Below are 10,940 nucleotides of genomic sequence, written 5' to 3'. Positions count from 1 at the left end.
ATATGTTTGAGAATGATATGCTTTTATCGTCTTTCAAGGTGTAGATACCAGCGTGCTGCAGCATCACGGCCCGTTGATATCGAGCGGAGCCATAATCGGCATTGTCCTCGCGACGATATTCGTCATCTTTATCATCATCGATGCCATCTGCTGCTGCGTGCGCAAGACAGGTGAGCCCGGCGTTAAATCATCGAGCGCTGCTTGAGCGGATCATTGATAAACTCCCTCGCGCGTTATACTGTACATACAATATAGTAGGAAGTATTGAAGTTCCGTTCGCGCGCGCGCGCGTTTGCATTATTGTTAATTACGTTCATCGGGCGATAGTTATCTGCCAATCATCACGTGTAGCTCAATAATGAAAGCTCCAGCTGGTTATTACTCATTACGGCTAATTATGTCACTCAATTTCGGCGGAATTTACATTTTGGAGTTTACCTATGAAAATGTGTAATTCTAAAAAGGAATTAATTGCATATTAATTAAAAACTGGTGAAAGCTTTTTGGTAACGCGTAAAAAAAATATTCCCAACGCGCGCGATGTCGAAAATTAAATGAGACAATTAGTGTTGTTTCGTAAATCTAGCAATATTAAAATATTGCGCGCTTCTCTGTTTTAACGGTTAATAACATTTCGCCGCAATAATGTTCGTCCACTTTTTCCGTTACAGGAATTATTAACTACATGCGCGAACGGTCTCGGCGGAAACCAGTCGACGAGGAAGACACGAAGCTCGGCAGGTGAGTCTCTCGTTGAATACTCCGAAACTCGCGGCGCAACGGTATTCTGAATATATATGTATTATGAGATACTCTTTTCTTGGATATACAATCTTACCGCATTTCTCTCGTTTATACACTTATTACATATGTATTCTACATTGTGCTTTGGCAAGTCTAGCGCTACTTTATCATGTTATCGAACTTTGCACCCGTCATTGAACTTTCGTTCACACGTTTGGAACGGTTTTTTTCTTTTGGTTCCTCTTCCGTCTTTATTCTCTCTCGACCGTCGAGTTCGCGTTACTTCTTTCTCTCGCCGACAATTTGATTAGAAACGCGAGTGCACCGGGATTTCTCCCGTATTACCTGCCCGCGCGCGATTCTGCGCGCGTTCGCGATTTGACCTCGCATAATCGCGTCTCGCGCGACAGAAGGGACGATAGTGGATGCGATGACGGTGGTGGAGTGACGATATTAAATGTTAGAGAGTAGCCCGTTGGCAGACACAGCGAACAACACTTTGACTCCTCTCGTATTTCTCTCTTTTTTGTCTTTACCGGTAGTCTTTACGGTTGGCGGTTTCCGTTGCCGTATTGCGACCAAAAAATGGCCAATGTCGCCGGGGTCACGGCCATCCAAGACTCGGGTAGTGGAAAAAATACCATTAGATTGGTCAAACACACTGCCATGTAAGAGAGAAAACGATGTATAAGCGAAATCAGTAAGAAGCATGGCCCCTCACGAAGGGGCTCCGACACGGCTTTCCACTTTGCATGATGTTTTTTCCACCTTTCTTTTTCCTCCCTCTTTCTTCTCTTTTCTTTCGAAGCTTTCGGAGACTATTCTCCTCCTTCTCTTTTTTTTATTTTGCGTACTTTTCTTGCCTGACTTCCCCAAGCGACGGCGCGGTACCCACCGCTGGACTCGTCCGACGCGACGGCTCGTTCGGGGGATGAACCGTCTCGGTAAGGGAAGTCGTCGATACGCATCGAAGAGAGCTCGATGAGCATGGAAGAAAACACGTTCGATCCGTTGGACGCATTTATTGTGCCGCCAACCATTCCTCGTTTTGCAACACATTTATTTTTTACACTTTTTTGTTGCGCCGGCATCTGTGTCCACTCGTGGCTACGCATAGGAGCGGCGCATTATATCTTCTCTCTCTCTTAACATCCGTCCAATGGATTATGGACAACTTCGACCAGACAGCATGGCACAATACATTTGTCCCCCCTTTTTTTAGCGAAATGCGAAAATATATGAATGCTCACGTATCAAGAAGAAAAAGAAGCAGTAAATTTGAAATTTTTCAGAATTATTTTATGATGTGTATACATATATTGTTGGAAATTTCAGTGAAATTACAGTCACAGAGATATAAGAAGATACAAGAAAAAATGTGTTTGTTTTATATGAAACGAACGGTTAAAAAAAAAGAGAATATTTCAGTTCCTTGTTTATAATTCGTGATTTTTGCTTATTCAATGGATTGTTAATTATAAAATCAACATTAGACTCGCTAAACTAAACTGTTCCGTCGGATGCCGCCTGCGAGTGGACACTTTTTAATATTATTTCGTTGTAACGCGCATAGAGCCGGTACTCGCTTGAGCTTTGGCCATGCCGCATGCACAATACACTTTGGGATAACGCTCACTTTGCCCATAATTCTCTCTAGTCCGTTCCGTTACCGCACAATGTTGCAACAAGTATGCGAGTCTTCTTCCCGACCTGCCAGTTTTGTGCTTTACGAAGCGCAAATAGCACTGCGAGTTAAACGCTGTAACAACTTGATATACCTTGAACGAAAGTGGTATGAATTGATAAAAAAAATGAGGAAATTATTAACTAGATGTTGTTCGGATAAATAAAAAAAAAGAAACAAAAATGTAAGATCGATTTTTTGGGTCCTAACGAAAATATGACGAAAATAGATTTACATAATTATTTCATTTTATTTCAACATTCTATTTAATTTCATATATTTTTTTATACATCTTTTCTAATGATCTCAGAGTAGCTAAATTAAATCCTCCGGAAATTCCTTATTTCTGAAAATAAGAAAAATATACTGTTCCGCTCGATGGTTCGTATGTTTAACGATGCTCACGGATTACATTCAATCGTTATTTGAATTTTATTTCCTCAAAAAACGCGGGCATCATGTACAAAGCACAAATTACCAAATATATATATATATATATATTAATAAAAAGTTTTATTTGAAGTATAAGAAACGCAGCATATATATGCTTTTAAATATTTATAATGGATTTATAAAAAATAGGCGGCAAATCCCTTTTTTCTATTCTTCTGCGTACTTTGTGCATGTGCACGCTCAGAAAATTGAATGCTGTTTCATCATGCTTGGAACAGCCCACGAAGCATCCCAAGAATCGTAATAAGCGCGGATCCCTCGGGATTTATCGATATCAAAAATGACATATAGAGAGACGCAGCGTTTCTCCGGAACCTCTCTCGCTGTGACAATTTTTTTACTTTGCGAGTGACAGCATGCCTGACGTGTATATTCGATGTCGCACCACGCGTCGCATATGGACATGCTTTCTTCTTTTTCTACTTTTTTTTCTGCCCGGTGTTAGAAGTTAACATGACATCGCGGAAATCACGGAAACCCCGACAAATGTTGTCTTGACGCTTTTGCAGAGACGAGAAGGAGCCGCTGAAGGAGGAGAAGAAGATCACGCCGATCATCGATTCCGGACTGCGCCGGGAGACCTCCATTACCTTCGACGGCAAGAGGTCCGTCTCCAAGACCGGCTTCGTCGGCAAGGACTCGGCCGTCTAGATATTCTTCCGGCGTACTAGATTGTAAATCGTTTCCGGAAACGCAGCGCGGTTTCCGGCTGAAAAGTGTTCTCGAAAAAAAAAAGAAGAAGAAACAAGGAAATGAAAAACAAGAAACGAAAAGTAGGACGCGCAGAGCGGATCATCATCTCGTACGTTCGCGAGCCCGCTTGCGGGAGGACGGGAGAGGATTCGGCGATCCGCCTCGCCGGAATTTTTCCGGGACGAAAGCCTTGACGCGGGTTGCTCTTTCGCCATTCAGCGCCGAGTCTCTCTCCGCCCGAGCCTCTGCTTTTCGTTTTGCTCTCAAACGTTACGCGCGGTTTCACGGTCGTACCGCCGCGCCGACCCGCCTTTCTTCCCTCTCGAAACCTCTTACCTCGTGTACTGCGATACCACTTGCCGCCTACACTTTCCCGTAGAATCCCCTGAAAGCGCTTCCTCGGTGAACTTATCGCCTATTACTTTGCCGCAAGGTTCTCGCTGCACGTCTGATTTCGCGTGTAAGGTAAGCTAACCGCTTAAGGAAGGAGCAAAACTTTGGAAACCTGACATATTCCTCCACCGCGCTTTTTTACCTGAATCATATTAAGATACAAAGTGAAAAGCGATTTGATCAGAATATTTTACTAGCTCTCTTAGACTACCGCAAGAATCGCTTAAAAATAACATCAAAAAGGTTGATCCAAGGTAATTTTTATCGGCGAATATGTCACGTTTGGAAGGTTTGTCCCTTGAGCATAAAAGCAGTCTTGAACTCTTTTTGCCCCCGTCAGTGTACTCGCCGAAGCATGCGAAGGAGCACGGATAATCGATAGCTTACGAAAACGAGAAGTACGAAGTAAGCGAAGCTTACTCGGTAGTTGCTCTTGGGAGGAAAATACGGATATAATTGTAACGTTATAACGCAAGGAAATGAGGAGTAGGTAGATCGCTTGCGCGAGAAGAAGATTAAGAAGCTGGCAAGAAGAATGTACAAAAATTCGTCGTGCAATTGGTAGAGGTCGACTGATCGATTTAGATGAACGCTTCGAGGCACCTTTTAGATTATCACAGTCTAGTACGCTGGGTAGTATCGCGTCCTTTGTCGCGCGCGGTTTCAAGAAGACCCGCGCGAAAAGTCGTACTCTGTTGCGCATGAAGGTAAAAAGAAGAGAGAAGAAAAACTTCATGTTCGTTCGGAAAGAAGATTGCATTTGTGGGATATAATCGCGCGAAAATGCAACGCTCGTATTCTTCGTGGTATGACATCCAGATAACTTCAATTCATCGTCATTGTGAAAAGATTGTTTTTAATACTCACTTAATATTGGATTAAAGAAAGACTGTTCGAGTTTCAAGGTTCTTTCGAAATCTTACAGGGAGTTCAATAAGACATATCTAAATTCCAGTAGTAGCGAAAGAATTGAGGTATTCTTGGACAAGATGAAAATGGAGAGCAAAATTTACAGTCGACTTCATCAGTCTTCGGCATTTCCTCTGTGAATGTAAAGTTTTTTTTTACCGATTTATTTATTAACCGATTGTTATGTTTATTTATAATGTTTATTTAGCATTAATTTTTTTTTAGCGCCATACAATTTTAATTGCGATAAAATTTAATTGTGACACTATATATTGCGCTCATTCAGCGCTCGTAAAAAAAAAAAAAAAAAAATTCGAGGCACCTTGGAGAAATCTCTTGTGTAAAAAGGCCGTTCTTCGTTTTCAGAATGTTTAAGAATGTGAGTGTTGCTTTCATATTCCTCAAGCGCCAACAGAGAAACTCTCTTTCTTCCCTTTTAAACGAGGTACGCGATTTTGCGGCAACCTTCGAAACTGTACATACACCTTGAACAATCTCTATTTCTCTTTCCCTCACGTTCATACCTCATCCTTCTCCACGTCTTTCGATTAGGAATGACTGTCAATCGAAAAACGTATACAGTAGGTAGGCTTTCACATACATACGCGATATGTATTTGACGCGCTTTTATTCTCATAAATTCCTTGACTCCGTGATCGTAATGTTCAATCCTTTTCACCGGTTTTTTTTTCTTAAATCCAAAGACTGATTCTTTTATATGTCGAACCAATGGAATCGTAACCGACTGTCGTTAAAGTAACCGGAGATATATATCGAACTGCATCGTTTAATCGCAGATCGCGTATTGTTCAATACGCACGTGTTCTTTGTCGAGTCTTACGATCATGCGTGTGACCACTATAGTTATGAGTGAATTACTACTTAAATCTCGCATATCCTTGTAGCGAGTTCGTTCGTTCTTCGTACATTTATATAATCATAACCGCCCTTGTATATTTATGCATTTACTTTTTACCTCGAGTGAGAAAGGCTCTCAATTTTTTTTTTAGTGATAATTTAACGTATATGTTTTATAATGTTACCTTGTCTATGAGACATAAGAGCGGCTTGTCTTTTATATATATATATATGTTGCTTTTTTAATTTTTATTATTAGTGAAATTCGCGCTTTTCTGTAAGAATAAAAAAATTTTTTATAGTCTTTAGAAATTGAGAAGAGAAGTAAAATGAAAATAGGGCGACTCTTGCGACACTGTGTATTTGTACCGACATTACAGAAGTCACTATAATTACGGTGATTAAATTGTGGTTGTTCGTATAGACAAAATCAAGTTGGAAAAAGAAACTCTACACTGGTAACATATAGACTGCAATATTAGGATGCAAGAATAATCGGTTAGCGCGAATTAATAATAGAATTTCTGATAAAATTTGGACGCGTTACCTTGACGCTAAAAGTCTCTTTGAACATGTATGTATAGTGTAATCAAAAGCAAATGGTATTTACCGTGACAAGTGTCAAGTCTTGCAGATACACGGAGCTTGCCAGTCGGATTTTCAGTCAGCGAATCGCGAGAGTATGACATCGGAAAAAGCTGCCATATAATTAATATATCCGAATATAGCGAGTAAAAGAAACCGTACCGCTCTTGCCCTAATGTCTAAGATGGCTTTTGCAGAAAGAAACGCAGTTAAAATGTGATAAGTTTTTGTAAATGCTTGTGAACGTTTTTTCTTAATTGTAAGACGTATCGAGGATAAATCTTAGAAGAGTTTTTGGTAGGTCTAGAGAAACCTGCACCAGCACGGAATGCGTGGGCGACTCACATCCGGAGGAGGAGAAATAACATTGTAACAGATAGTTGTATCGTCAGGTCAGTCAGGTGCAATGATAAATCCAGAGAACGGAAAGATTTCACGAACGTCGATTAGCTTCAAATGCAATTCGAGTGACGACTCTTTCTGGAACTGGAAAAGAATTGAATTATCACTGAATTAATTTTAAAATTGATTACGGCTAGTCATTAATTTTGTAAAGCGAAGATTATATACTTATGTACAGAACTGAAAAGGAACGGAAAAGAACAAAGTGTAGAAAATCTAGAACTAGCAGCGAGGACGTTCCCATCGGATATTATATCACTGCACCTGTTGATACATCGAAATCGAAAGTTGACACGCTTTCTCATATTCGCGAACACGCGTTCCGTGCAGATAGCTTTTTTACGTAAGACAGAGAATTTGCCAAATACCATAGTACTTATTAGCACGTAAGTCAATGAATACATATAAATATAAAATATATATATATTATACATGAAAGAAAAAAAATGATATATATGTACATGGAAAATATAAACAAGTCGCGGGACATTCGCGTGACGGATGTCGCGCGGTCACTTCGCATCGGCGAGCGAGACGCATCATCGTTTCTAGCACCCCTAGCTATTTTGTATCCGTTGCCAAAAGCCGTAAATCCTTGACAAGTAGCTTCCCACAAAAAGTATTACTGCGCATCTTCCGATTTGGAGATCATTACCGAGTATTAAAGTTCCGTAGATGTAAGGCGTATTTTTTATGTAATGCTTTTTCTGTACGCGACAAGAAATCGTGCTCTCGAATAAAAAGTGAAAAAATTTTCAAGGTGAGAAAGATGGATGGATAGACAGGGTTGAAAACCTACGCCTCTGTTTCTCTCAAAAATTTTATTACAATAGATACTTTTTTTTACAAAACGATATAACTGCGATATAAAATCATTTATACTTTTCATGAAAATGGCAAATGGTCACTGACTCGTCCCAACGAAACGATGTCGTGGGACATGCGGATTAATCCAAAGCACTGCATTATCACATAATTCTTCGAGATTGGGATAATGATTCGCTAGGGTTATTCGATAACTTTTGTTCTTTATCATCGCTATTACATCTAATTTACAGTAATTACTACAAGAAGCTATACAGGATGGCACTGTATTCGACATGTATATGCAACATATATATATATATATATATATATATATATATATATATATGTAGCTTATACGTGTATATATGCAGAACCCGATAAAAAGAACGTTGGTGCTCTTAGGTTCCCCATCTTTTCTATTCTTAAAAAAAATCGATGTCAACGAATTTATAATAATAATATCTATTAGATCACGAATTTATAATAATGATAATAATATCTATTGGATCACTGATTCACAAGGAATTAGAAGAATGCAGCAGCGTTGCGCAGAATGATGATAAACAACCTTTTCTCGTCGTAGAATGATGACGAGCAACCCTCGTTTATACCTCGATGCCGGCATTTGAACGCTTACCTTTCTTGATCAACAACTGCTCGACATTTAATTGCGGCGGTTCCGTTCGCGTATGCCACACGTACACCTAAAATACACAGAATTCAAAATTTCACGAACATTTTAAAAGATTATCAAGATTCCAGATAGGTCTTCCGATCTTACCTTCGTGCAGCAGTCCGCCAGTGGCTCCAATTGATCCTTCGTGACTAATTGTCTAAGTATCTCGCTCTCCTGATAGCCGCCTTGCACGTCGTATGAGAACCACGCGTCTTTATGCTCCAACAGTAATTCGAGATTAATAGCGAAGCCTGCCATGTCGAGTGGAAACGGCCGATCCGGTTTCCACGCCGCGTTAAAACCGATTACTTTATTAGTGGCGTTGTCGCAAATAGGCTTCTCTACCATTAGACCGCCGACTAGGCCGACCGGCCAAACGCCGACTTTTTGTATTTTCTCCATCTGGAAGCAATACATTTATAATTATTACATTTAAGTGAAACACGATACGTACACAGATGTACCGCGGTGAATCGTGATTCATTTTTCCTAACTTCATAATTATCTTTGAAATTGATATCAGATAGATTAATCGAGCCACTCTTCCGATCACAATTATTATGTAAAAAAACTTGAGAATACAGAACAGCGAGTAAACTGCTCCGAATTAAATCGCTTAGACCGAGTGAGAGAAAAACAAGGCAAAGGGTAAGAATTAATTGAAAAATCAAAAATGATTACGTCAACGTGATCTTTCTAAGGAAACCAGCGCGTCTCCAAAGTGAGCTTGCCTCACCTCGTGGAAAAGTTTAACAGAATAAGTATTATCGTCGTCGGCAAAGTATACGACGCCTTTGTCAGACGGCTCGAGGTTCTCCCTGAGCCATCTTAGCGCCGCGTTTCGTTGCTCAACCCCGCGCGGCTTTTTCCAATTCGGGTCGTTCCTGCCGAGCTTGTAATTCGGCGGGGTCGACACGGACAGATGGGTGTAGATCAGGCCGCTGGTCTCCAGGAATCGGGTGACCAGGGCGGTCTTCCGCGGCGCGTCCTCCACGAGGAGCCAGTGAAAATTGGGGACATGAAGGAACGTCTGCGCCAACCGGGTGAGCTCGGCCTTCTGCACGGGCCTGGCGAACGTAGGCGTGATCGCGTAGATCACCGGCCGGCTACCGTCGTCCCGCCCGCGGACGTTCTCGACGAAGAGGCCATGTGCCTCCAGCCTCTTCAGCAACCCGTACGTCAGCCCCTGCACGTCCCGTAGATCCGCTATCAGCGGGTCCAACCTGGACCTGATCTCCTGCCATTTCTTGTGCTCCTGATAATCTGCGTGAAACACAATCGGAGTTAATGTATAATCGCGGAACGACGACGTCGTTCACTAGTCGGGGATAATTACGCTTATAACTTATAATTCGATCTCGCTCGCGATAACGCACCGCCGATATACGGCGAACGTTATCGAAGGTAACCAGAGAGAATGGCGCGAGTCAGAGCGAAGATGTACATACGTGGCAGCGTACGTGGTATCGCCAACGACCGCGATTTCTCTTTTTTTTTTCTCTGCTTTCGAAACGAAGACTTCATTCAGCAGAATTAAAAGTACAGCAAATTTTCTCTTGACGGAACGACATTATGATTTTATCAAAAATTTCAAAGCTGTTAAGATCAATAGCGATTCGTATCTTTTCCATTTTTCTTGTTCGAAATATCTGTTTACAGATCACAATATTTGATAACGATCGCTCAAATTTTATCTCACAGGTTTAATCGTGTCTGGACAATGTCGATCCATTTAAGATATACTGATAATGAAATTCATACTGATAACAATATTCGTACGAAGTGCGCATTTCACAAGATACATTGGCATACTAACAATTATGACAATTCCACCATATAACGGTCTTTTTTCCTACGTTTCAATTTGTGTAATCTCGAGTAATTAACGTATATATTAACACGTTAACAATTACAATAATCTTACTACACCTCTTTTTTAATCTTTTAATTTCTATACGCAACTCTGTTAATTCACGTGAAAAAAAAAAAGTTAATAAAATTATCAACTCGACCCCGGCTCGAATATCGCGCCAAAAGCGCATCGCGCGCGCGCGCGCGCGCCAACTCGTGCCGCTCGCGCTGTCGCTGTCGCACGCGGCAGTCGCGGCACGCTTCGTGGACGTTGGACGTTGGACGCGTGGAGATGCGGGACGCGGGTTGCTCGCGGCAACGGAACGCGGGAGGAACACTCACATATGATGCTTTGGAAGACGATCACGTTTAGGAGGAACAGTATCACGAAAGCCCTGTTGCAGCGAAATCCGCCCCACATACTGGCCTTCGTGCTAGATTCGTCGACGAGGAACACACTCTCGGTCATCGTTGCCGCGCCATGACACCGTCCTGCCCGTTCTGCCTAACCGATCGCGCTCATCGCGCTGATATCGAAGGATCAAATCAAAGTATACCGTATACCCTGACCCTGAGGCGGCTGGAGGCATCGACTCGCTCGCGCGAGACTTTAAATTGTTATCTCGCAACACGATTAGTCGATAGCTCGAACGATTTGAATTTAAATTTATCTTATCGAGCTTATCTTATCTAGAATCTTTATTTTGCCTGCGTTCGCGTTTGGTTTCCCAATAGCTCCCAATGTGAATAAACGAACGCAGGCTTTATTTTGTTGAACATTTTGTAATAATTCGTAAACTTTTTTATATTAGACGATATCTTATCGCAAGTGATAAATTTTTACATTACTGGACGATGATAATCGTATCGTCAGGGTATCGTGAG

The 10,940-nt window shown here is 41.4% G+C and overlaps 2 protein-coding genes across 3 annotated transcripts in view; one reads left to right on the top strand and one right to left on the bottom strand.

The window, feature by feature from the left end:
* Positions 1-7,475, top strand: part of Fas2 (neural cell adhesion molecule fasciclin 2) — a 90,954-nt gene extending 83,479 nt beyond the window's left edge. The window contains exons 7-10 of one of the 2 annotated variants that reach the window (XM_077424196.1): positions 39-170; positions 672-741; positions 1,287-1,412; positions 3,391-7,475. In XM_077424196.1, the coding sequence (XP_077280322.1) occupies positions 39-170; positions 672-741; positions 1,287-1,412; positions 3,391-3,532 (470 nt within the window). In that variant the 3' untranslated portion in view covers positions 3,533-7,475. The remainder of the gene's footprint in view (positions 1-38; positions 171-671; positions 742-1,286; positions 1,413-3,390) is intronic. The other variant, XM_077424197.1, reaches the window with a different exon arrangement.
* A 657-nt stretch (positions 7,476-8,132) lies between these two features.
* Positions 8,133-10,571, bottom strand: Glcat-i (Glucuronyltransferase I). The gene is made up of 4 exons (XM_077424199.1): positions 10,398-10,571; positions 8,941-9,467; positions 8,310-8,606; positions 8,133-8,232 (listed from the first exon to the last, which is right to left on the bottom strand). Exons 1-4 carry the CDS (start codon positions 10,522-10,524, stop codon positions 8,134-8,136), a joined length of 1,050 nt encoding a protein of 349 aa, XP_077280325.1. The 5' UTR covers positions 10,525-10,571; the 3' UTR covers position 8,133.
* Between the last annotated feature and the right edge of the window lie 369 nt (positions 10,572-10,940).

This window comes from Temnothorax americanus, unplaced genomic scaffold, assembly GCF_048541705.1.
Source record: "Temnothorax americanus isolate GAGA-0224 unplaced genomic scaffold, ASM4854170v1 Scaffold8, whole genome shotgun sequence".
Lineage (NCBI taxonomy): Eukaryota > Metazoa > Arthropoda > Insecta > Hymenoptera > Formicidae > Temnothorax > Temnothorax americanus.
The sequence above is the reverse complement of the archived record's forward strand: the minus strand, read 5'-3'. Positions and strand labels throughout refer to the sequence as shown.

What these genes read in the sequence shown, in the direction of transcription:
- Glcat-i (XM_077424199.1), bottom strand. Translation starts at nt 10,524, where the DNA reads ATGACCGAGAGTGTGTTCCTCGTCGACGAATCTAGCACGAAGGCCAGT. An exon ending in CGTCTTCCAAAGCATCATAT is followed by an intron (nt 9,468 to 10,397) that starts GTGAGTGTTCCT and finishes TGTTTCACGCAG; the next exon opens with ATTATCAGGAGCACAAGAAA. An exon ending in TGGCGGACTGCTGCACGAAG is followed by an intron (nt 8,233 to 8,309) that starts GTAAGATCGGAA and finishes TGTGTATTTTAG; the next exon opens with GTGTACGTGTGGCATACGCG.